Source organism: Cladophialophora psammophila (genome assembly GCF_000585535.1).
Source record: "Cladophialophora psammophila CBS 110553 chromosome Unknown aczJe-supercont1.2, whole genome shotgun sequence".
Classification (NCBI taxonomy): Eukaryota; Fungi; Ascomycota; class Eurotiomycetes; order Chaetothyriales; family Herpotrichiellaceae; genus Cladophialophora; species Cladophialophora psammophila.
Genome location: NW_006912923.1, coordinates 1,111,322 through 1,137,284, shown reverse-complemented (window position 1 = coordinate 1,137,284; position 25,963 = coordinate 1,111,322). Strand labels below are relative to the sequence as shown.

The 25,963-nt window shown below is 51.3% G+C and overlaps 7 protein-coding genes across 7 annotated transcripts; 5 read left to right on the top strand and 2 right to left on the bottom strand.

Moving 5' to 3' along the window:
- Positions 1-824: 824 nt before the first annotated feature.
- Positions 825-2,701, bottom strand: A1O5_01739 (uncharacterized protein; the record flags this gene model as incomplete). Its single annotated transcript, XM_007742355.1, has 2 exons — positions 825-1,979; positions 2,033-2,701. The coding sequence occupies 2 exons, from the start codon at positions 2,699-2,701 to the stop codon at positions 825-827; spliced, it is 1,824 nt and encodes a 607-aa protein (XP_007740545.1).
- A 3,570-nt stretch (positions 2,702-6,271) lies between these two features.
- On the top strand, positions 6,272-8,481 carry A1O5_01738 (uncharacterized protein; the record flags this gene model as incomplete). The annotated part of the gene is made up of 3 exons (XM_007742354.1): positions 6,272-6,283; positions 6,412-8,166; positions 8,215-8,481. 3 exons carry the CDS (start codon positions 6,272-6,274, stop codon positions 8,479-8,481), a joined length of 2,034 nt encoding a protein of 677 aa, XP_007740544.1.
- A 1,015-nt stretch (positions 8,482-9,496) lies between these two features.
- Positions 9,497-13,516, top strand: A1O5_01737 (uncharacterized protein; the record flags this gene model as incomplete). The annotated part of the gene is made up of 1 exon (XM_007742353.1): positions 9,497-13,516. The coding sequence occupies one exon, from the start codon at positions 9,497-9,499 to the stop codon at positions 13,514-13,516; it is 4,020 nt and encodes a 1,339-aa protein (XP_007740543.1).
- A 912-nt stretch (positions 13,517-14,428) lies between these two features.
- A1O5_01736 (uncharacterized protein) lies at positions 14,429-14,965 on the top strand (the record flags this gene model as incomplete). The annotated part of the gene is made up of 1 exon (XM_007742352.1): positions 14,429-14,965. The coding sequence occupies one exon, from the start codon at positions 14,429-14,431 to the stop codon at positions 14,963-14,965; it is 537 nt and encodes a 178-aa protein (XP_007740542.1).
- Positions 14,966-15,413: 448 nt separating this feature from the next.
- Positions 15,414-17,518, bottom strand: A1O5_01735 (uncharacterized protein; the record flags this gene model as incomplete). The annotated part of the gene is made up of 4 exons (XM_007742351.1): positions 15,414-16,255; positions 16,355-16,769; positions 16,801-17,431; positions 17,454-17,518. 4 exons carry the CDS (start codon positions 17,516-17,518, stop codon positions 15,414-15,416), a joined length of 1,953 nt encoding a protein of 650 aa, XP_007740541.1.
- Positions 17,519-18,356: 838 nt separating this feature from the next.
- Positions 18,357-20,259, top strand: A1O5_01734 (uncharacterized protein; the record flags this gene model as incomplete). Its single annotated transcript, XM_007742350.1, has 4 exons — positions 18,357-18,530; positions 18,587-19,484; positions 19,547-20,001; positions 20,080-20,259. The coding sequence occupies 4 exons, from the start codon at positions 18,357-18,359 to the stop codon at positions 20,257-20,259; spliced, it is 1,707 nt and encodes a 568-aa protein (XP_007740540.1).
- A 1,471-nt stretch (positions 20,260-21,730) lies between these two features.
- Positions 21,731-23,401, top strand: A1O5_01733 (uncharacterized protein; the record flags this gene model as incomplete). The annotated part of the gene is made up of 1 exon (XM_007742349.1): positions 21,731-23,401. The coding sequence occupies one exon, from the start codon at positions 21,731-21,733 to the stop codon at positions 23,399-23,401; it is 1,671 nt and encodes a 556-aa protein (XP_007740539.1).
- Positions 23,402-25,963: the final 2,562 nt, after the last annotated feature.

Genomic DNA, 25,963 nt, shown 5'->3' with positions numbered 1-25,963 from the left:
GAAAACGTTGGAGAGGGCAGAGAGGAGCAATTGTGGGAGCCGATTTCGCCTGATGGTGGGATTAGTGAGTTGATCAGGTCAATATCAACTCGATCGTCCAGTAGAGTGAGTCCGGCTCTATATCTCAAGTCGAATTCGCAAGGTATTGTAAAGAACTTGGCTTGGGCAACATCTATCCGAGAACTTGACTGTTCAGTTCACTCTTTTTTTGGTTTCTAGAGGTATTCTTTCCTTGAAATTTCCCCGCAAAAATTACATAATACTTCAGAGCCTTGTCACGTGGGTGGGGTAATAATACCTTCAGCCCTCCACGGTATCGGATGCGACGAGGCTGCATCGGGAACTTATACTAATGGTAGTTGAAAGGCAGTCGACTTTCCTGTTAGCATTCGAAAATACAGGACCCTTCTCATTTCGTACATTCATAAATTCTTCCGAGCCCGGTGGTTAAGGAATAATCCCCTTGCGTTGAAGAATAGATCACAAAGATGCGCACATTTCCTCCGCCAAACGAGACAAGACAAAAGAAACCCCATAGAGCTGGTTCAACACGAGCTTTGCTCAACCCCTTCTCGAGTCAAGGAACATTCAACAACCACGAATTCAAAAACACAAAAGGAGCTGGTCGCATCATTGTCAGTCCATCAATCTCGTCACACAGTGGCCCTGCGGCCTATTTGGATCCAAAAAAATTTTGTCAACCCTTAATTCCCAGTCTATTCCCTGGTGGCTCTGATTTCTTCCCTTTGGCTTCCTTTCGTTTTGACGAATCCCCCCTGTACTCTTGCTTTGACACAATCTCAGCCCGCCCCATTGACTACTACTCACCTCTTTCTCTTTTTATTCTTGTCCGGACTGCCTTGGATCCCAATTGAGTCAGCTAACATGTTTGGTGCAGCCATGACAAAGTCTGATTGTTCGGGTAAAAGTCCCTCGGCAACCTTCTTGACCGGAACCCCCATGTGCCTGCCATATCGCCCTTTTCGACCATTTCCTTCGTCTTCGCTGATGCACCCTTCAATTCCAATGCCGGCATCCTTGCACCGTCCGCAAGGCCGCTGGCGATCGCAGCCTTTCTTGCTCTTTCGGCATCGCTGACATCGAGGTTTCGAAGACAGATCTTCCTCATCCGCAGCGAGCTGGTGCTGGAAGTTGAGGCTTGAACTAGATGACTTCCTGACCTGGCCGGCGGAGGCTGGTGCAGACGGTGCTTTCATAAGCCCCGGCTGCGTCGGATGTTTAGCAATCTTTGGAAGGGAGTTTGGCCGAACTTTAGAGAATTTCCCATGCTTCATTGACGGTGTCGTCTTTGGTCGATACCCATTAGATGGGCCATCATGCATCTTGGTCTTGATCTTCTTGGTTTTGGGCAGACCTTCGTAATCCTCTTGATCACCCTTAGTGCTGTCTTGAGCATACTCCTCATCCTCATCGTCAAGATACTTCCTATGTTTGGGGAGGCCCCCTTCTGCATCGCTATACTCATCACTGTCGCTTGTTGCACCAGTTGATGAAGCCGCATCAGCAACACCACTGAAGGTCTCGTCCATGGTCGAATTGGAGGTCCGCCCATGAGAGTAGTTGGATGCATCGCCTAAGGCAATGAGTGTACGTGCCACGTCCTCGTCTGAGATACAACTTGCAACGGTGGGGTCCGGGGTTGGGAGGATTCCGTTTCCGGTATATCCTTGTCTCCCATGCCCTTGCTGCATACTAGATCGGTCACGCAGCCGGTGACCATGCTGGGGCATAGGTGTAACGGCTTCCGCGCCCGCTGACCGGTCGCCAACACCAAAGGGATTGGGACTAGGTCCATAGCTCTGCGGAGAGAGTATTGGGACGTGTTGGAGTCCATAAATTTTCTGGCCTGGAGGATGCAGGGGTGAAGGGCCTTCCTGTGGGAGCGAACGTCGCTGAGGCGAAATAGAGGACTGGGAAGCAGTCACTGGGACCTGGGGAGGAACAAAAAGAGGAAGGGTCTGGAATTTCAAGTCAGTAAGGAGCCGAGAGAAGGTGACAGCCGGGAACTCACCGAACTGTCGAAGATGGGTTGTCCACGTCGACCATCTTGAAGGACGTTCGCAGTACTAATGTCAGAGCTAGCAAATTGCTCGCTTCTAGCTTTCTTGGATCCCGAGATTGAGCTGCGCCCGGCCTCACTGTCACTATATCCGTTCTCCTCATGGTAGCTTCCATTGGCGCTTGAGCCCCGGCTGGCATAGGATGGTCCTTTCTGTTGCGACGCACTTCGACGACCTCTCCCTTGGGATGGAGAAATGCTTCGCTTACGAGCAACTCTCGAAGCAGGCCTGGAGGGCGAGTGCGATTGCTCGCGCATATGAGGTGGTAACATCTGAAAGGGCTCGCCCAAACTGGGTCGACGTCTAGGTTCGTAGCCACCCTCGCCGGCATGTAAGCCATGTGTGTACGGATTCGAGGCTGCCTGAGGAGCCGGCACAATGCGCACATAGACGGTAGAGTTATGGCCGAGATTGTCGTATGAGGCAATGAGAGTGTTGCCCCATGCGTCTTCGAAGCTCACACCATTCCCATCATATATTCCATAGAAGTTCTTGACTGTAGTAATGATGGACTCCGTGCTGTCATGCGTATTGAGCACTACTCTCAGAGGAATTCTTGCCCTTGTTTTGGAGCCCTCGTCCAGCAGGAGCTCGAAGGAGATGGACTTGGCGGGAGGCATCTTTATCTTCGAAGTCTTGTGGTCGTCGGCCGAGAGCAGGCTGGAGACCTGCATAGCGCTCAATGGTTTTGATATAGGTGATTGTCTTGTTATACCTCTGCCACCGTTGGAGGGCTCATCAAGGGTTCGCTTCGGGCGAAGGGGGCTTTATGGAGGAGACCTGGCACGTTCTTCGTTCGAAGGAGGCACTGAATGGAATAATTAGCCTGAAGTCCACCTAGCGATAGGTTATGGTATTTGAGAGGAGTGGGCGAATTCAGCATGGTGACTAGGCAGGGTGAAGGTCGGTTGCGAGGACAATGGGCTTGAGTCCCCAGTCCAATTTGGAGCAACCTACAATAGGTCGAGGCTTCAGATGACAAGTGCGAACACTTGCGATGATGCTAAGACGAAAACGAGATAGAAGAGAGGAAGCGCAACGGCAGTTGCAACAGCATCCGGCTCTACCGTCAAGGCATCGTCGAGGGCTAGAGCATGGTGACTGCAGTAATGTTTCGCAGCGGTGACGGTGGGGGATCCGGCAGGCGACAAAGTGCACGAGAGGAAAGATAGATCGATGAACCTCTCTCGCTGGTACACAGATGGGCGCTCGAAGCGGTTGGATGAGTGGAAATGAGAGGTAGTGGGAGGAGAGAGGTCCAAGGGAAGAAAGGAAGTCAAGGTGCGGACTGAGACCTGAGGACTGAGGCTTGGGATACTGCAATAGTCAACGGGCGTGTGAAACGAGGCCCTGGTGGCCCACCCCCGGTCCAACAAAACGCCAGTACGTACTCGTACCACAAGAACGTGGCTTTTCGCACTGTGTCCAAGCACTGTGTATTGTGCAGAAGGTGATTTATTCCGAACAAGTCACAAATATATTCCAAAGTCAATCAATTGCGACAAGGAAGTCAACGATGGCGACAAGAGCGAAAATGCAAAGGAAGCCTCAGTGTCTGATGTACAGTACGGTGACTACGAGATAGAACATTCCACTGCGCACTGCGTGTCTTTTTTCCGACTGCCTACGACTTTCCCAGAATGAGTTGAGCAGTCTCGAGCTCATGAGCACCATCTTGTGACGGCTTGTCTTGCCGGCTACGAGCTAACCGTGCCAGGTGACGACCCGAAGCGGTGTCTTTGCTGGCCATTCGGGACTGGCAGGCTGAGAGCATGCCTTGATTTTTGTATGGGCCGGGGCCGAGGCCAGGCAATCACGGAGGGTGGGCAATGAGGGTAGAACCATAAGGCAGTCAGCGGGCGGAGCTGGAGCTGAGGGTTCGGCAAAGTGAGTGCAGTAATGGCGAGCCTGGCCCGGCGATGTGCTGGAAACTAACTTGCGAAGAGTAACAAGAATAAGAAAGAAGACCAACCCCTCACCTGCTCGGTGATTGAAATGATGTTCGAGAAGGCGGCCGGAGCGGTAGCGGATTTGGCGAGCTTTGTATGGCCACTACTTGTATGGCAAAGATTAGCAAGCGTCAGCGGTCTGAGCCTGTAGGCTGGCGACCTGTGAGTTTTGCTGAGCCGTGTTGGCGGTGGAGTCCAGCGTCCAACTGGCAACGAGTCTGGTGGTGCCGTTTGAGGCCGTTTAAGAGGCCGTCGTCAAGAACACGCAAGCATCCGTCGCCGTCACTCGACCAATCCCCTCGACCACTCGAACGTGGGCTGCCGCAGTGGTTGCCACAGGATGCATTCCCATGTTCACAGGGTTCTCCGTGCAGCCCTTGCCCACTGTCAACCTCGCTCCTTTTGACCAAATGCCCAGATGGCTTGCTGGGCTCCGCTGATAAAGACCGTCTTAGTTCAGGGTTTGACTCGTTGCGAGCCCGCCACGGCGGCAACGACATGGCTATCGTTTCGCGATCTGCCATGTTGCAACCTGCAAGTTCCCATACCGACCAGGATCTTGGCGGGATGGCGGAACTGGCGGCGACCTCAGACGAGGCGCAATCTGCTTGATAACGTGATGGCGCTTGTGCTTGTGCATTGATATAATGATATGTATGTACATGTCCAACAATCTGCAGCCTCCGAACCGGATGCCATTGCTATTCCTAGAAGCGTCATGGTGGTCGTTGTCAAGGGTCGAGGTCGCATTACTTTTCAGCTCGCTAGCTTTGCCTGAGATTAACGAATTTTTCTCGGTCGCATCCCCCACATTCCATTCGCATGGGCTATATCATCCAACTGGAAAGGACCCAATGCTAATGCGACCCAGGTGTTCTCCATTGGGTCCGACTGATGGGCTCTGTTGCTGAAACATTCTAGATAGGAGTCTGCCTGTAGTAAGCGCAATTCGGCGCAATTAGGATCAATGGGATTGGGGCCATCACATGCCCTGCAAATGACATGCTTGGACCGCCAAAATCAGAGTTTGCGCAACAAACTCCGAAACCTCGGGTTGGTCGCATCTCGAGTCGCACATATGTCCGCGGGATATTCAATTCGGGCTTCTTCTGGAAAGTGTGCTTTGGACCAGTATCTCACCCAACTATGGGAGCGCAATGAGCAACCAAAACAGGTCACGGGAAACCTACCCGGTAGTGTGTTAGTCTGCCCACAAGGAAGGAATGCTTCTCCCAGTCATCATACAGCATCGCTCTGAATGTCAACCATATCGCGAAATCAGCCCGAACATTGCCTGGCCAACCTGACAGAACATGGAGCGCCGGGCAGCGCAAATCCTGTGCGGTATCAAACAACCTAGTACCTCGTATGTCATCCGTGTTCTGGGTCCTTTGCGGTCCGATGACATCGTTGGAGATTGAGTAAGCGCCTAGAAGGAAAGTCCGAGCCCTGCAGGCCTTCGCCACCTGCCGGGGGACCATTTGAAGTAGGCTCTTCTTTCCACTGGCGATGCACCAACGGAATTACCCTTTCTTCACGCTGATGATAGGATTACGAGAATGCGAGAGGGACTTAATCAATATGTTGAATGAGAGTCGGGGCCGACAGCTTTGTCAGTCTCTACACCTTCACACGTGATCTCGCGATTTGCGCGACGCGTTGACGTCATAATGCAGTTGTTCCAATTTTCACCACAAGCTGCGGCATGGATTAGGAGAAACATGTACATGATCCTCTTATACCACGTTAATCAGTACTGAAGACCTAGTTTGCTACCTAATTTGCCTCGAGTGGCGCTGTCAAAGTCGAAAAAAGCTGAAAGTGCAGCACTTTAGAGGACGCGAAGTGTTTATATGTCTGAAAATGGACTAGTGTGATTGGGGGCAAGCTAAGGGCGGCAAGAGCCGTGGGCGGAAGCCCAATGGCCGATCGCAATAATGTTTACATGCAAGTTCCTTGACCTTGCATAATCCCATAATAATAATAATGCTGTTTTGTTTGTTGCCAGGACCAACCCGTATGCTGTGCTCCTTTCCACAGCCATAGCTTCTGCATTGATACTCCTGCCTTGTCTTGGACCGTCCTCACCCTCTCACGACACTCTTCCTTCCTTTCCCTTCTCTTCGACTGAATGTGCCCGACTCCGTCGCGCTTTGCAAAATCTAGGGGCGTCACGAACCAATCGCCCTTCCCAGCTCGAAATACTTCCACATCCTGTCACAAGCATTCAGACTGCTCAGCATGGACGTGAAGGTGAGGAAAACAATTCTGCTGCGTACCTACCACTTCGCTTGGTGTCGATCTGCGGTTTGCTCTGCCGACACTGCAATCCACACTGCTTTGTCTTGGAACATCAGGGCTAACATACACCTCTCTGATAGCCACAGCGCCCACTGCGGCCAATACGCGTCAGAAACGACGAGAATGTCCCTCCCGAAGGCCAAGTCACCAAAACAATCCATCATCGGAATAAATCGAGTCCAGCACTTACAACTACTTTTGCTGAAGCCCAAGGGCTCAAGGCCGCAGCGAAGCGAACTGCATTTGGGGACGTGAGCAATATTGTTGCTGGAAGGCCGAGCAAAGATGATTCAACACTCCAGACCAAGCCAAGTCTCCAGGCCCTGGTGAAACCTAGCCAGCCCCTCGAGCAAAGAAGGTCGATTGCGCTGCTCCGGCCCGCGCAAAAAGGGCTGAAAACCATTCTTGCAGGAGCAACTACCTATGGAACATCTAAAGCCTCTTCAAATCCCACCTCTACAGAAACCTTAGTTGCACTGCAGCCTGCCGCGACGAAAAAGACATTGACCAAACGCCATACCACCATCTTCAAAGACAATCGTCTTGCTGTGCTTCAAGAGACGGAAATAACGTCGAGTGAGCCAGTCAACGGGCATGTGATAGGAACAGGGAAGCGCCCAAGCTCAGCGAATGCTGGAGTAGAGTCTCGCCTGTGCCTTCTCCCTTCACCGCCGTCTGTTGCCGTTCCCACTGAGCCAGTGAAAGACATTCAAGAGTTGCATTCAGATACCAGCTTACCTGGCATTGAAGGTGTAAACTTAGGTCCTGCATTATCGAGCGAGCCCAGCGAGACAGAAGTGAAAGATGCAGGCTGCAGTGCCTCAGACAATATTGCTCAGCAACGTTCCCAACAGCTCTGCGATCGACCTCTCCCCAGAGATTCTCTCCCGTCCATGGAACACCATCTTACCGCTGTTCGACAGGAATCGCAACAGATTTCTGTGGCAAGTCTCGTGAATCCTGTCGAGAATATCCCTCCACTGAGTCCTCACCATTCCTACATTCAGCAACGACTCGAGCAGGAAGAGTACTGGGATGAAGAGGATGACGACAACTACGAAGAGGACGATTATGTGACCGCCAGGTCATTCCGATCACGCGGTGACAACACCACTGGCGGAGCTACGACTGTCCTGTTCCCGCAGATGAACCAACGTGCCCGCAAGGAGATTGCTGCAGCAAAACAGTTGGTCGAGGCCACTCGTTCTCCTGAGGAGGTGGAAGATGAAAGCTACGACACGAGCATGGTTGCCGAATATGGGGAGGAGATCTTTGACTACATGAGACAGCTCGAGGTGAAGATGCTTCCCAACGCCCACTACATGGACAATCAGCATGAGATTCAGTGGTCCATGCGCGCGGTTCTGATGGATTGGCTTGTCCAAGTTCACCTCCGGTTCAACTTGCTACCGGAGACGCTCTTTCTTACCGTTAATTACATCGACCGGTTCCTGTCGTGCAAGGTTGTTTCTCTCGGCAAACTCCAGCTTGTCGGTGCAACGGCCATTTTCATCGCGGCAAAATACGAAGAGATCAACTGTCCGTCGGTCCAGGAAATTGTATACATGGTTGATGGTGGTTACAGTGTGGATGAGATTCTCAAAGCCGAGCGGTTTATGCTTACCATGCTTCAATTCGAACTTGGCTGGCCCGGGCCCATGAGTTTCTTGCGCCGGATTAGCAAGGCCGACGACTATGACCTGGAAACGAGGACGCTCGCTAAATATTTCCTTGAAGTGACCTTGATGGATGAACGGTTCATCGGCAGTCCCCCGAGCTTCACAGCGGCGGCATCGCATTGTCTCGCACGCATCATGCTCCGGAAAGGCACATGGGTAAGTCGGCGGCTCAAACAGATAATCCACCCTTACTAATCGACACAGACCGCTCATCATGTCTACTATGCCAGTTACACGTACTCCCAACTCAAACCACTGATCAGTCTATTACTGGAATGTTGTGAGGATCCGCGAAAACATCACAATGCAGTGTTCAACAAATATTGCGACAAACGCTACAAGAGAGCATCAGCCTTCGTCGAGACCGAAATCCAGAGAGGATTCAACTTGGAAGACGCGGTTGCACCGTCATCTTTCCTTCAGTCCACGATGATTTCATTCTACGACAGCGTTCCTTATCTTCGCATGTGAGGAGAACATCATTCGAACAAATCATAATTTAAACCGTCTTTCGCCGAACGGCAGACACTCGTCCGCTCAAAAGGCGGAGTTTCGACGTCTTCATGCTGGGAGTACATCATTGGCGCTCTGCTGGATGAGCTTTCGTGCTATCATCAGATCGAAGGCATGTTGTGGCTCGGTTGTCAGTATTCAGTCGTCTCCAGTTTAGAGCTTCTCAGTGTTCGGTGGGAATCATTGACGAGAACACACGAATTTATGACAAAGTAATTGGCATCCATGGCAGAGTGACCGGAAGAACAAAAAAACAAGGAAGCTGAGGATGACCTCCTCTCGGTCTTCTGTAGGAATATTGGAATGACTCATGGGCATCATCATCGCAGCTTGTGTTCTGCTTTTGAGAGCGATGTGGCGGAGACCACATTGTCAGGGAAACCACCGCGTTGCTCGGCGTGATAGAGTGGGGTCAATAATCACTAGGCAACACACATGCTTTAGGGCAGATAATGCAGATACTACCTCGAGGAAACGCGAATACAACAAGTTTCTTGAGCCAGCGGTATGTGCCTGGAAGTCGACAGTCCAATGCTGGAGAGGCTGCCAAAGAGGGGGCGAGGGGATTCCAGTCAGATAAAGCTGAATGACAGCCTGGTCAGGATTTTGCTTGGCAATTATTTTGGGCAGGTCTTCCGAGAAGGGGCATAATTTTCGCCTCATTTGCTATCGACCGCATTTGCCAGGAGTTGTGCTCTCATTCAGTCAACTGAATCCAATTCTGAACATTGGCCTCCACCGGATCGCGGCTGAAGATGAAAATCCATCATGGCAAAGTGCCCGATATCAATACCTGATTCCTAACACTCTACTTGTGATAGTGCTTCGCTGTACAATCGTCGCGCTTGCTGAAGTCCTTGGAATCGTGCTGACGGTAAGGACTGTCGAAGTCAGTCGCTGGCATATATCGCCTGTCCCTGAGCTGCTGGCTTCTGCAGCTTTGTGAAGCCGTCACCTCGCGAATTCGATCCATATGGCACCTAAGAAAGGCTCTGCCCCCGGCAAGAGTAGCTCTTCCAAAAAAGCAACACCTGCAGTTCCAGACAGTGATCATATAGTTTTCACTAAGCAGAAAAATGAAAAAAAGAAACAAGATCAGAAAGAACCTGACGGAGCTCCACCCCGGCCTGATGTGAAAAAGATTATCGGAGGAGCTTCATGGACCGGCAAATTGCCCGTTAATCTGTTGTCAGAGCACTGCCAGCGAGAGAAATGGAACAAGCCCGAGTATCAGGGCCGGCAAGTTCCTTCAGGCAGCAGTGGCGAAAAGCTTCACCGGTCATGGGTTGTGCTGTCAAGAACAGATCCAAAGACGGGGTCTATTACGAAACTCCCCCCATTCCATCTTCCTGCAACTCATGCCCATCTCGCAGACCAGCCAACAGCCCTTGAAGCCCGCCATTTCGCGGCGGCTTATGCTCTGTTTCGCGTGTCTAGCATGAAGAACTTGGCAATGGCATTACCCCCAACCTATCGTGACCTCTGGAAAGGCGACTTCCAGCGTCTGAAAGAAGAAGATGTTAAAGATGGTAGGGCATGGAAATATGATGCAGACCCCTTCGCTGCAGAATCCAAGGGACATGAAATCAAGGCTGCCAGAGAGAAACGAAAAGAGGAAGAAGCGCGACAACCTCCCAAAACTGGATCATCAAGTTTGATCGGTCCGGGATCTGATAATGGGACGTCAAAAGCATGGGACCGAGCACCGCGGCTTGAGCTAGGACCGGAGGCTCGGAAACGGATTGAGTCAATGATCAGGTGCCGAAGTATCTGGAACCAGAACGGACTTCACATTTCCAAGGCGGATAGGGAATCTATTGTGTCCGATCTGTCACGATCTGGCTTTCAACCTTCTCACATCCAAGAAGCTCTCGAAAACTGTGGCACGCGGGAGGAAACACTAGAGTGGCTTCTCATCCACGTTCCCGAAGATTGTCTACCCACATGGAGTTTTCCTCCTGGTTACAATGCAGGAATCACTCTCATTACCAGCGACCTTGCAACGGACGCCAAGGTAAAGCGACTGAGCGAAGGAGGATATCCGAGCCAGCTATGTCTTCAAGCCCTACGCGACAACGAGGGAAATGAAACTTTCGCAGCAGAGGCTCTACAGTCACGACTTGTGCCGTTCAAGGTCGAGTCAATTGTGGAGCCGGAAAGCAACACGCACGTTTGGGGTGAGGAAATGACGGCTTTAGAGGCCATCCTTGACGAGAGGTTCAAGCTGTCAGATGCAGGCCGATGCTCTATCCGAGCTGACCCTAGTTCAAATTTCTCAGGCACGTTTCACTTTCGCTGCCCGGCCTCCGGTTATCCAAACAAGCCACCCGTCATCTCAATCGAAGCACCACAAATACCGAGTTACATTCGCCTGAGTGCAACCAAAAAAGCGGTCAGATATGCCCAAGAACATCTGCTCGGTGACTCGATGGTATTCAATTTATTGGAATGGCTAGAGAGCTCGATGCCAAACATCATCGAAGATCCTGGAAGGCTGAGTGACTTGGAGATAGCTCCTGGCCCGATGAGAAAGTCGTTAGTGGAGACCCAGAATGAAGTGAAGAACAATTCGACTCACACGAGAACGGCAGAAAGAATATACTCTAAGGAGAACCGATCTAACCAGGCGATATTCGAGGCTTGGAAAACCCGTCAGAGCTCAGAAATACAGCGGACGATGAATGCAGCTCGGCAAACTCTACCTGCATGGTCCAGAAAAGAGGAGATTGCTAGAGTAGTTGAGAACTCGCAAGTGACTCTCATTACAGGGGAAACGGGCTCAGGAAAGAGTACCCAAGCAATCCAATTCATACTGGACAGCGCTATCGAGAATATGCGAGGTTCTTCTGTCAATCTCATTTGTACACAGCCCAGGAGAGTCGCTGCTCTCTCCTTGTCGGAGCGTGTCAGCGCGGAGCGATGCGACAAAGAAGGCCAGGAGGTGGGGTATATCATTAGGGGAGAGTCAAAGGTCTCTTCGAGAACGAGAATCACATTCCAAACCACGGGCGTTCTCCTCCGTCGTCTCCAGAGCTCTCCCAGTATCAAATCGGCCCTGGCGAACGTCAGCCACGTCTTCATCGATGAAGTCCATGAGCGGTCTCTTGATACGGACTTTCTTCTGGCCTTGCTGCGTGAGGCCTTACCTTCACTACCCCATTTGAAGATTGTACTGATGAGCGCCACACTCAATGCTGACACTTTTGTTGAATACTTTGGTGGCGATCGAGTTGGCAGAGTCCACATCGAAGGGCGTACATACCCGGTCCAGGACTATTACCTAGATGACGTCGTGCGGCTCGTGGGAAACGGGAAAAGAGAATCACAGCAGGAGTCAGACGACGAACCTCATATTGGCAAAGCAATCCAAAGCCTTGGAATTGGAATCAATTACCAGCTGATCGCTTCTCTTGTGCAAAAGATTGACCAGCAGCTGGACGGCTCAAACGGGGGTATTCTCATCTTTATGCCAGGCACTCTGGAAATCGATCGTTGTCTTAGGAGTCTTGCCGGCATGCCGAATATATATAGTCTACCGCTCCATGCTTCACTTACACCTGTTGAGCAACGATTGGTGTTCAGACAGCCGCCAGCGGGAAAACGAAAAGTGGTTGTCGCCACGAACGTTGCAGAGACATCAATCACCATTGAAGACATTGTCGCCGTGGTCGACACCGGCAAAGTCAAGGAGACTCACTACGATCCTGCCACAAATATCGTGCGTCTTGAAGAGGTCTGGGCTTCCCAGGCTGCTTGTAAACAGCGCCGTGGTAGAGCAGGCAGAGTCCGCGCGGGGAAATGCTACAAGCTCTTCACCAGGAATGTCGAAGCCAACATGGCGAATGTTTCAGCACCAGAAATGGTCAGAACGCCGTTGGAGCAGCTGTGTCTTTCGGTCAAAGCGACTGGTTCAGCGCGCAATGTGGAAGAATTTCTGGCAAGCACCATATCGCCGCCTGACAGTCGAGCTGTCGCTACCGCACTGAAGACCCTGCAGCGTATGGGTGCTTTGGAGAATGATCGCTTGACCGGTCTCGGGAATTACTTGGCGATGGTACCCGCTGACCTCCGTTGCGCGAAACTTCTCATCTTCGGTGTCTTATTTGATTGTGTGGAACCCTGTCTGACAATTGCTGCCATCTTGGCAACGAAAAGCCCTTTTATCTCGTCGCGCGACAAGAGAGATGAGGCAAAAGAGGCGAGATTGTCCTTCTCCGCTTCGGACGGCGACCTCATTGTCGACTACAGAGCATGGGAACAGTGGAAAGAGGTATCTGTGACCTCGCGATACGGGGAAGTGCGGAATTGGTGCTCGTCGAAATGGTTGTCCCAGCAGATTCTCCGCGACATTGACTCAACCCGACGACAGCTGCTCGATTCCCTCATTGAAACTGGCCTGTTAACTGCCAGTTACCGCAGCGATTCATCCCTTCACAACCGACAGAAAAGCAACATCATGCTCCTGCGCGCCATAATCGCAGGGGCACTAAACCCTCAAATCGCACGCATCCAAATGCCCGATAAGAAATACATCGCATCCATGAGCGGTGCAAAGGAACTGGACCCAGATGCCAAAACGATCAAATATTTCAACGAGGAAAACGGGAGGGTGTTTGTGCACCCGAGCAGCGTTCTTTTCGACGCTCAAGGCTTCTCTGGCAACGCAAACTTTGTGAGTTACTTCGCCAAGATGGAAACGAGCAAAACGTTCATTCGGGATTTGACGCCGTTGAACCCATATGGGCTGTTGTTGTTTGGCGGGCCAATCGAGGTCGATATAACGGGACGAGGGGTTATAGTCGATGGATGGTTGAGGTTGAGAGGGTGGGCTAGGATTGGTGTTCTGGCTTCGAGGTTACGGGCATTGTTGGATGATGAATTGAGGAGGAGAATCGATTCTCCTGCCGGCCAGGTGGGCGTTGAAAGAGAGGACAATGGTGGGATTTTTGATATTGTTAGGCATCTGGTGGAGTTCAATGGTCAAGACAGATGAACATGGGACAATACCAACCCAGTGTGGTCTCTTTTGGGATAGCGGGCCTAGAGGAGTCAGTTCTGCAAGGTCTACCAGTACCGTCTTGGGACAACCGTTTGCAGGTTTGCATTTCTGGGAGTCGGGATGTCGATTGCGACCAAAATGTTCATTGCTACCCTCTGGATTGTGACATGCGACATCCGGTGACGCCGAAGTGCTCTATGAGCCATGACTATGATGGAAATGACAGCAGGAGCAGTGGCGCTTGTTATTCAGAGCCACCAGTCGATGCCACGAGGGCTGGTTCTGAATACCCCTGAATGTAGAGCTATTGCACTGGCGTGGCGGAGACTCAGCTGAAGGATGAAGCCACTGTGTGAACACCCTCATGATTTCTGCTCTCCTCACTCAATCAGCGCACCTGTTGCTTTTTGCACAGGAATGTATACTGATACACCTCATGACAGCTACCGGCAGGGATCTGCTCTTTCGCTCGCAAGCCATCAAAGCCATCAGAGTCTTCAACGGCGGACTATTTGGACGACGCCATCCACGCGTGGCCAATTTACATTTGCGACAAGTGAGCGCCTTCCCATCGACAGCAATTGCGATTGGCAGTCCTCCAAATCAGTCTGGCCCGAGCCTGTTTGACGTGGTCTATACTTGGTGATATCGTGCCCATTGAGGAGCCAGCTGCGATGAAGGCTGTCTGTCAGGAATTGGCAAGGAGTCAATGGCCCAAATCAGGAGGAGATGAGATCGAGTCGCCCTCGTCCTTTGGATATCAAATTATGGAGACTCCCTAGGCAAAGTCAACGTATCTTCTCTTTCACATAGTGCAGCGTTATTTGTATCCGGTGTTGGGTCACTGACGCACCGTGTCCTCTACAATGTCTCCTGATGGTGCTGGTATTTTCTGTAGTTGCGACCATGATTTCAGTCGCCTCCAACGAGACACCCGCCTCCTCTTGGTCTAAGCAAATCGCTCCCAATATCATCTTGCCCACATGCAACAGTGGTGCGAGCGTCTGCATCGCGATTGAAGTGGCACAGGGGATTGCTGTATCCTGGTGGAGAAGAGCAATGAAAAGGTGCGACGATGGCCGCGGCATCTGCACCACACCTGGCTGGGCCTTTGGTAGCAGTATTGCATCAGTCTTGTTGAACGTCAAGTATTTCAACATTGCTGCCCTTGCGGCCATCGTCAAAAAGGGTACAATCATCGATGGAATCCTCTTCCAACGCTCCACCAGCACATACATTCAACTAGGGCCAAGCCATGAGGTCAATATCGACCTTATGGTTGGAGTGAACACACTGACCTTCCTCATTGCACATAATCTATCCAACCGTCAGAGTCGGGCAGATACAGATGAGCCATGGGATTCATACTCACACTCAACCGGAGTTTTTGTCCCAGCAACTCGGTATAAAACCGAGGAATATTACCAGACGCAACTAGGCTAGATGTTTGGTGCGGTCGCATCTACTCTGGTGCGTGTGTGTGTTGTTGGTCCTGCTAGCATACGGGGGGTTCCCTGGGAGCTGGGGCACAAGGTGACACTGAACCCGATCGAGGTTGCGAACGCCTTCCAGGCACCTGCTTTTGGCCCTGCAAATCCTAGGAGCGGGCTACCAGATGATATACTGAAACTGGCAGGAGAACAAGTGGTGAGGTATATTGTTACTGAGGCCTCGGACCGTGGAAGGAACATAGAATCGTTCCTCTGTGATGGACCGGTATCCTCTTCTGCGAACTACTTTGTAATTTTAGTTCTTCATGCACCACAACTGCTCAGCAGGTGACGAGACACCGAGAGAACTTTCTAGGTAGTGCGGAATTGCACCTTTGAAGCAAACCCAGGGACACTACTCGGTACAGCATACTGTCTGCCGTTGTAGGGCAGCCCTTTGCTCACCACCGCAATCTTTCCACCTGATGCTGTACGCTTGGTCCAGTGGGGAAGCCGGCACTCGTAGGGAACATCGAAAACTCATCCATAATGGACTGCCACACCTCGTCGTCCCAGAAGCTGGTCCCCATGTCTGTGGGCTGGGTATCGGCGCCACCACCAACGCCGCCGCCGATGAATGCAGTTCCGCCTGAAGCAGCATTGGGATTCTCCCCTTGGGGTCCGTTCGGGACACCACCACCAGTGCTCGGATGGACGTGCTTGCGGAAGCGCAATGCGTTGAACGGAGTCATCATGTCCGCCACGGCACACCTCGTGGTCAAGGGTGCACCAGACTCGCTGATCGGAAGCTCGTAGTCTCTCTCTCCGCCTCCTGTTGCTGCTACAGTCCCTTCGCTCTCCTTCTCACACCTCTCATGCCACGCCATCAAGCCGCCCATGCCACGTCCGAAGAATGCCCAGACGTCTTTCTGTTCTGTGCTCACGCTGTGGCCCGCCCGGGTGAGCTCGTCGCCGACTTTGATTTTCACACGTTGCGCGATATTCAGGACGTCCGCCTCGTGTTTGGCCATCGAGCTGTCCCATCCGCTTGTCGAGGGAAGGCGCGCAATCATCGAAAGGACGATCAGCGCGTACGCGGAGAAGCTGAAGAACGCGGCCGGTAGATGTCTCAGCGCGTCTGTCGGTACGCTCAGGAAATAGTCCAAGAAGGCTCGGGTCGAGGTCAGCAGCTCCCAGAGATGGGAGGTGGTAATCGTCGACTGTAATGCAATTGCCGGATCGCGATATAAGGCGACCTCGTGCATAATGACCGGCAAAGCTCTCAGCTCAGCCATCAGCACATCTTTTTTGAACGGTATCCCACGTCGTTAGCAATCACTTTCCCCTCGTGGGTACTGGGAGTAGGAATAGGCAAGACACTTTTAAAATCTGGTCAACTCACAATTTTCCTGTGCGGCCGAGAATGCAAAGCTCGCTCCTAGCTCTGCAATTTCCTTCTTGAAGCCATTCAGGGACATCTGTATCACAGCATCGCTCTGGAATCGGATGAAGGTGTGATCGCCGTATGAGAATCTCTCGGTAATCTGTTGCGCCAGGCGTTTGGCGCCGACAAAAGCTATTGCATACACGTCCGTGGCGGTCTCCTGCGCGGCCCGAAGAACATGGCAGCAGTGTTCGATCCACTCGGTGTGCCTCATGACGAGTTCCTTGCGCGTCATTGCCATGCTTGATTTGGTGAGACCGGCTTCGTCAAGGCCATACATGGAGTTGTACTTACGAAGAGCAAAGGTAAAAGCAACCCAGAAGGGCGCGAGTTTCAGCCGTCGTCCTCTGGCATTGTGTTGGCAACTTCGCTTCTGGATTCATTTTGCAGAAATTACTCCCCACTCTCTGATCACGATGCGCGGGACACCGGTCAAGATCAAGGTCCATAACAAGGCCGATCGCCATTTGAAGCAGCATATATGACTGCTTGTTGTTCATGGGATGGAAGTGGTAATGGATCCAGCTGAGGTGAACGAGCAGCGCTTGTAAGAGTTCGATGTTCCTCTCGTTTCTGATCAGTATCCGCTCGCAGAGCATCCTCTTCAGCTCGACACCAAGCCGTCTTTGAACCGCATGGTCTTCTTCGAGACACGCCGTCGTGATGGCCAGGAAAAGAACAGAGGCGTCTCTCCGTAATGTAGCAGCATCGATTTCTGGAGCAACTATTACGAACGGAAAGAACTGCGAATGAACTTGTTGGTATTTCTTCAAGAGGGCATTAGCAGTTGCCATTGTCAGCACACCGCTATCAATCACGTCGAATTGTCGGTTCTCGTCCGCGGTCGGTGGTGCACAGGTCTTGGTGCTGTGCACATTCGTGGTCGAGGCAAACGAGACATTGTCACTGTTCACTTGTTCCAGTGGTGCTGATGTAGTGGCTATGGCTGTAACATTCGTATCTCCAAGAACATTCTTGTCAGGAGTGAGCAATGTCAGAAGATCGTTGACCTTTTCTTCGAGTGCTTTGATTCTCCTACTGCTCCGTTAGACCTGACCTAGCCCCCTGTGAGTGCGATGAAAAGGGAAGGAGGTCGGGGTCGGCTTCTTCGCGGGCAGTCATACGTGGATTGCTTCTCTTTCGGGCGCCGGGGAGCTTCTTCGAGCATACAATCCCGTCTCAGTCTTCGACAACGGTCACAGACACCTTGCCCGCCACTGAAGGAGCATTTTGCTTTGGCCTTAACGCATCGAACACAAGCCTTCCGTCTTGCTCCAGAATTGCCGATTCCGTTCATTGCCGCTCCGGTCTGGAGTCACTGTTGGGACAGGGGCGAACGCTGACAGAAATGTCGAGGGACAAATGCATTTGGCAACAGAGGGAACGGGAAAGGAGTTGGACATCTCCGTTCCAGCCGGAATGTCTTATCACGTGTAGCATCACGTGCCGGCTCTAATCGTGGCCTAACCAATACAACGACATAGACGACCGGGGCCTCTTTTGTCCGTTGCCGCTTCCTTTCTCTTGCTTTCTCCTCGTATCACACATCTTCCATACAAGGTCCTCCGTCCTCCGTACTTCACCTTGCCTTCCTTTGCCCGCCCTTGTCCTTCAAGTCCTCGATTCTGCGACGCCCACTTTGTTCCAGTCACATCAATGTCTGAAAAGGAGATGGCGTCCACTTCTTCTCCGGCTCGTCTTATCGCCGCTTGTGCCCGAGATTGTTGCCTGTGCAATGCTCGAAAGGGCCGCGGTCAGGGGAGCCTCAACCCTCCTATATCTTGACCTCGACCTTTCATTTCTGCTTCCTTGAAAATGGTAACAAAGCCTACTTTGTCTATCAGGACCCCCTTTCGATCTGACCCTTGTGGCTGTCACTCTTCTAGGACTTGACGATCAATTGCGCATCAGCTCAGACAACGACATGGTCCCGCTTAAAAGAGTCGAGGGAGACACCAATATGTCAATTTCAATCACTGAGAACGTTGACACCATCTCGAAAAGCCAGGGATCGATCAGCAGCAAATACTCGGAGACTGCTCACCATCTGACTGGCTCAAGACTTTACCTTGTTCTCGGTGGCCTTGGTCTTGCCATCTACTTGTTTGCTCTGGACATCGCTGTCATTTCTACGGTGCGTCCTACACTCCGACAATGTACATCTCTCGTCAGGACTAACTTGCGGCTCAGGCTATCCCGGCAATCACAGTGCAATTCAACGCTACCACAGACATCGGCTGGTATGGAGCAGCTTACCCTCTCTGCCTGTGCTCTTTGCAGCCTCTGTCAGGAAAGCTGTATGCCACGTTTTCCCTCAAATGGACCTTCTTCGTCTTTGTCGGCGTCTTCCTTCTAGGCTCACTGCTCTGTGGTGCAGCCGTGACCTCTAATATGTTCATCCTTGGCCGAGCGGTTGCTGGGACTGGGGCAGCAGGGATATTCTCTGGCAGTTTGTCCATCCTCGCCATTGTGACCCCACTCTCCAAACGTGCCCTCTACACTGCCGCCCTCTCTTCTCTGTTCGGAGTCGCCACTATCACCGGTCCAATCATTGGAGGCGCCTTAACGACGAAGGTATCGTGGAGATGGTGCTTCTACATCAATCTTCCCGTAGGGGCGGTAACACTAGTCGCGTTGGCCTTGTTCTTCCACCCACCGATACGAGCTTCCGACAAAACACCTTTGGGGCAGAAGGTCCTGCAAATTGACATTGTCGGGTGCGCAATTTTCATCCCAACCATCGTTATGATTCTTCTGGCACTACAATGGGGTGGCCACCAGCGGCCTTGGACGTCGGCCACCGTGATAGGGCTGTTGTGCGGCTTCGCTGGATCTGCGACGGTCTTCCTCATGTGGGAGTATCGCAAAGGTGACGATGCCATGATCCCGTTCTCGATCGTCTTCCACCGTTCGATTTTACTGAGTTGTCTCTTTAGCACCTTCATGTTTGGTGCTTATATTATCAACATTTACTACATGCCTGAATGGTTCCAGGTGATCAAGGGAGCCAGTCCACTCCGTAGCGGCGTCATGACTCTCCCGGTGGTCTGCACTCAGATTGTCGCTGCTACTATTTCAGGGTTAATCAGTGAGTCAATTTACCAAACTTTGAGATCTGATGAGACCATTGGAGCTGATTTTGCGATACAGTAAATCGTACTGGCTACTATAACCCTTGGTTATTCGTCGGTGTCGGCTTCATGGCGATTGCGGCAGGACTCTACACTACTCTCACCACTTCAACGCCCCATGCAAAATGGATCACGTACCTAGTCTTCCAAGGCATGAGCGGAGTAGCTATGCAAGGACCACTGCTCGCAGTTCAAGCCTCCCTTGCGTCAAAACCTCAACAGATTCCTGTCGGCATTTCGACGGTGGCGTTCTTCCAGTACTTCGGAGCTTCTGTGTTTCAGAGCATTGCCCTGGCAATCTTTCAGAACCAGCTTGTCAAGTCACTCCACCGACGTGCGGGTCTTAATGACGAGCAAGTGCAGCAATTATTAAATGCCGGATCAGGCCATGCTCGGAAGACGACGTTAAGCTCGTTCCCCGAGAAGCTAGAGCCTGTACTATGGGCATACAACAAAGCAATCACGAATGTCTTTGTAAGTTCCATGTATCGCACCAGAAAACAACAATATTGTCGATGCAAACAAGGCATCAGCTAACGGATGACCGAATAGTATGCTTCGCTGGCATCAGCCATCGTTGCATTTGTGCTTGCTTTTGGCGTTGAATGGAAAGATATCAGAGCGAAACCCGCTCCTCAGAAAGGCGACGAAGCCGGAACTGAAACCCCTTCACCCGGGGAGGACGAGGAAGCTGCCATCAAGAAGACTAGCGACAGCAGCGGGCAAGCTTAATGTGATCGCATCAGGCGTCGAAGAAAAGATGGGTGCCTTGTTAACTCGCCGCTTAAGACCGTCTCGAGACGTTTATCGGACAAAGTCATCCTCGCAGTGTGGAGTCAAAGTTAGATTGTACAACGGATATCGCAGATATTGCGTCTTGGCGTGCCGTTTGCTGCGCACATGCGCGCAGAGCGTCCCTTGTTTTATATGTCTGGGACAACTCTTTGTGCCTTCTTCATATTCGATCACACCATTATTGCCCTCTTGCAACCGCTCGGCCTGGGTGCGAATACGATCGCCTTGCGAACGATCTGAGCGCAACGAACCGTCTGTCAGACACGGCCGTCTTTTCCTGGGGAGGAAGCTCGCCTCTTTCTCGCTTTAGTGTTTCGACTATCGAAGCGAATTCTCTCCATATCAACCACGATTCTTCTTCGGCGAAACCAGAGGGTCATCGTGCCTCTTTGGAAGGGTCGACACTGATTTCTCATCTTTCATGCCTGGCGTGCAGGAAATCTTGATAATGGGGTTCTAACCTACAGTTTTGACTCCCGTTTTGCCCGAGTCACTGATAGACGCCGGAGAGGACCGCAGGGCTACTGCGTAGCACAACGCCGGCCTGATAGGGTCCTGTCATGTTGTTGAGATCACGTTTTGGAGAAAGGACGACGGCGATCTGGGAGCCCCTGAGGACAGAATGGCTTCCTGTCGTTCTGCCAAAGGATCATTCCTGACTGACGATGGGGAAGGAACTTGAGAGAATGTGGAGTTGCAATTTGACTTCTCTTGGTGCTGGGGGGAGAAAAAGATGCCATACAGATCAAAACGCCTTGATGGGTGCGCGGATACTCCCGCGACCGACCCGCTGCCGACTCCAGGATCTTCCTCAGTCACTCCCTCCGAAACGTTGGTTGTGTGACATCGAGTGGGTCAATCTGGAAGATTTCAGGAGTCAGGTCTTGATAGACCTTTGGGTACCCTGGGTACCCAATCACGACATGGTGTTCTACATGGAATACGAAGTACCCCAAAGTCCTCGTGGAAGGCCACTGGAACACCACATTGCTTTTTATCCCTGGCTCATTCCGTGACCGCATATATATGTATATTCACCATCCTCGGATTTCACCCCTCGCACAAAACCAGCCCCCCGACAAAAATTCGTCTGTCACCCTCGATTACCTCGCGCAGTTACTCATTAACTAAACGGCGTAAACGCCATTCGGTCGTTTGACCCAACTCTCGATCTTTGCAACATCGGAGAAGACGACTCTCCTCTATCCTTCGCACACCTGTGACGTTCGAAGTCTCTTTCCTTCATGGCTTCTGCTATATATAGCACTTGACTCTGTCTCCCAGGGACCCGTCACGCTGGAATACGCACAGCCTCTCGGCAAACCAACAAGACTCTCCCCAGAGCTTTGATCCTTCGGAAAAGTAGCCGGAAGTCCATTATTCCTTGAATCCAGCAACTGTTACAGACATGGATTCATTTTCTGCCCGAGATCTCTTCCCGGACCCAGATCTAAAATCATGGCAACAAGCCTTTTCTGCGAGACACGAGAAGATATGTCATACGCCTTCGACCCCAGATCCGGATGGCGAGATTTACGGAATCTTCAACAGGTCCAACTTCAGCCGACTAGACATAATTAGGGGGCTCGATCGACCCATCGATGCCTGGCTTGATCCTAAATTGACTATTTCCGACATATTCTATGACCGAATCCGGCCTGCGCTTGTGCTGGCAACACGGTTTTGCAAGTACACGTCTGAATTCTTCAACATACTTTTATTTGGGGACATAGGAAAAGATATTCGTGAAGACGGGAAAATCGTGTATGACTATCTCCAGAAATTGAAGCACCGATCTCGAACGTTCCCAGATCTGATGGACGATCTCCACAATGTCCAGTTCTTTACTGGTTATCACCCGGATAGTCGTACAGATGTATATGCATCTACTTATTTCGGGGTATATCCAAAGAATTGTGAACAACAAATGGCAACCACTGCTGTCCAGCTGAATTCGAAATTCACGACATTCTTCACCCACCTCCACTTTGACACATTCGAAGATGATGTCAAGGACCTGATGTTAGTCAGTCTCGCCATCACTCTTGTGCATGAGCTGGCCCATGTATGGTACGCTCTCCGGAGATTTGAAATCGCCCGGAAAGGCAATCTCCCTCTGTGTATCGCCATGAGGAGAGAACCGTATTTCTACGGAACTGAGAGAGTGCCCGAGTTGGGATCGTCTTGGGAATTATTCGCCTTCAACGGAATGCCCCATTTAAACTGTTCGGATGACGGACCTTATGCGCATGCGAAGGGTCTCCTCTTAGTCCCTGTGAGAGCAAACAGTGACAAAGCGGACAAGGTTGTTGTGGATTCATATGTTGTGAGTGCTTTTCTCAACCAAGAATGCTGGGACCTGCTCGACAGATTGCTCATTGGAGATCTTTGTATCCCGTATAAGCCCGTCATTGGCAAAGGCCTCTTGGAGAGAATGAAGACGGCTGTCGTCGTGATATTTTTTTCAATCGAACATGGTCGCCTACCCTCCCTGGAAGAGGTAGCCAAAGAAAAAGACATGATGTTGCCATATTCAGCGAAGGGACAACAGTTGGCGAAGGCTAGTCTCCCAGATTTAGCACCTCTCACGCCAAAATTACCGACGGACGCTGAGATAACCAAGATCACCAACATGATGAAAGAGGGATTGCGCATCTCGCCTCTAGAGTTTCCTACGACCGCCACAGAGGAACATCCAAATTATGCTCTCCAGTGGGCACTTTGCCAGGCAAAAGCTAAATCAGGCCCTACATATCTCGCTGACAGAGCGGCCAACAAGAAGAGAATCCAAAAAGCGCAACGCAGACGGGACTGTTCAAGGAGCCGTTGCAAACCACCACTGCCGGAGACGCGAACAGGTAGCCATCTGGTTAGACACAACGAAATTACGCCCGCAACTACGCCGCCAGCGAAGAACGACCACGCACCACCACCCATGCAACCGAGGAAGAGTTATCCATTTGTCAGTCCTAAGGACGGGTTGCTCACACCACCCGCTACGCCACCCGCTGCGCCACTAACTAAGAAAGGACCATGCACGACTATCCATCCAAACGAGAAAGAGCTATCAATCTGTTAGTCCTAAGCATGTACTTGTATGGCTTTGAAGGCAGGCAGAGCAGTCCATGAGGCACTGCCTCCGACCCCGTAGCATCCGGACCTTGTGGTTGGAGCATGTTTTCCTGACTAGTTGAAGGCCCCCTGTCTCATAGCCATATTAGATATGTATACCCGGGATTGTCGATGATTGATTGGGGTGAACGTCCCGCATATGCAAATACAAATCCGAGGAGAAAAATAACTCATCAATCCATCTATCAACTGGAAATAGCGACAGACAAGCAAGCGTCCGAAAGTATACGACCGACAAGCGATCATATATGGTATGACAAGGTTCGGGTGGAAACAGAAAAATCAGCGACGGGAATGATTGACTCTTGACGGTGGTGGCCTATTGATAAGGAAGAAGGCAGAGAGATGAAAAGCAATATACTCTTTGCTCTGAAAACAACGATTTAATGAGACGCAAATGTTGGGATTTTTCTTTGATTCCCTCAGTGGAAGGGGTGGAGGAGGGACGGGGACTTCGGCATCAGCATATCTCTATCCATTCCCTGTGACAGCCAGCGATGTCAGAAACTTGAAGCGTTGCAAAGCCAGCTCGCTGGTCGTCCGGATCGCAACGGGCAAGTACAAGAGAATCAACAAATCAGACCTTCGAGATTTCGCAAAGAATCCTACAGCTCTCCTCCCTGGTCTGGAAATCATGGTCTCACGGCGACACCTGACCCGGGACTCTCTTCACCTTCTAATTCAGCTCGGCCTTCAAAACCTTCGCGCACTAGAGCAGCATCCGATCGCCCTAGGGAAAAGACCATCACCGACTGCTATCAACTGAGGGAGGGCAGTTTTGGCATCCCAAACTCTTCAGGATAGGACAGTGTTCAAGATGACACTCTTCTGGAAAACATCAAGTGCGATCCGATCATGAAGAAGGGGGAAAACAGGATGGTGCTCACCATTGCAAGAATTGAGAAGATGGCAATGATTGGGTGTGGTTTGGACTTGAGGCTCGTGCCGGACGCAATTTATTACATTACGAGAAATGACAATGATTGATGATTGATGATTGATAGCAGTTGATGATCGGTTCATCATGGCGATATTTGGAAAAGAGGAAGAGAGAAAGTTGTGACGGCTTGCTACTAGGCACTTACAGCGAACCTCGACGGGCGAAACTTTCACCGCGTATAAATTAGGTTTCAATGTCGAACCCGATTGTTGAAGACTTGGTCTCGGGCTTTATTTACTGTTTTACTCTGTGACAGCTACAGCTCTGCCTGGTGGCCGGATACCCCTGGCGAGGCCAATGTGCTCTGTAAGTGGGAAGAATTGAGATTGCAAAACAGAAGACTCATCGTCAACCTAGCTGCGGCATTGAGAATATGAAAGTAGATGGGAAGGGTGATGATTGCTTTCTTGATGGCCTCGTCGATGCCTCGGAGGTTCAAGTCTTCTCCTGGGGCTGCGTCGTTCTCTGCGATGAGAATCCCCGGCTGCTTTTAGCAAGGCTTCCCCCCTTTAATTGACAGCCTCACTAGCTTGAACCCCTGAGTAAAAATAAGAGCGCCATGACTTGGTTTGTGCTACGTACGGAGTAGATTAATCCCTCTTGCTATCGCGAGCAATCGAAAACGAGTGCAGAACCGCCCAAGTACCTGCATATCAGTATATGCCAATATTCCTGGGAAGAGACATTGGGCCTCCCCCCTGCGCACCGCTTCGGCCCCCTTCGTCCGCCACTACTATTGCATTTACTAGATCTGGTATTTTCTCGCCTGCGCTAGACTCGGGTATGAAACAGAAGATCACGCAATCAGACTGACCAAATATGCCTCCTCTCTCCACCCGCTTTCCCTCTTCCCATGGTGAGCGCTCTTACTTGCTGGGATTACTATACATACATACAATTTGACGCGTCGCCGCTGTGGGATGGCGTTTCGATGTTGGGAACGATTACAGATCGTGCTGTGGGGAGTGTGGAAGCCTCTATCGACAGCTGCAGTAGCTGCAACCTGCATCTAAGTGGTTTCTGGAACGGTAAGTTAGGAGACTGGATTTTGCTATTTGATATACCCATACACAGCTGCCTATGTAGGTAAGCTGGCCGGTCATTGATCTCTCACCCTCTCTGTCACCCAGCCTCTTCCTCGCTCTCTTATCTACAGAACAAGGGACAACGCGCTTTCTTCCCTTCTTGGTTTTTGGGACTCTACTTGGGCCTGACATTCGTGAGTTACACGACGCATTTTCTTCGAGGAAAGAGGAAAAGAAAAAAGGTGGAACAAGCCAGAGAAGAAGTGAAGAGCAGAGACAAGAGAAGGGGCACCAACCATGTCGCAAAAATATCCAGGATATGCAGAACAACCTCCTCCGGGGCCTCGCACACCAAGTCCATATCATCAGTTGCCACCACAGCCACAGGGGTATCCGTCTCAAGGTTATCCCCCTGGTCAACCACACTATCCTCCACCACATTACCCTCCTCCGCAAGGCTACCCTCCCTTGGCTCAAGAGTATCGATACGCTCAGCCTTCGCCTCAACAGCTACCTCCTCCTCCTCCTCCTCCTCCTCAACAAC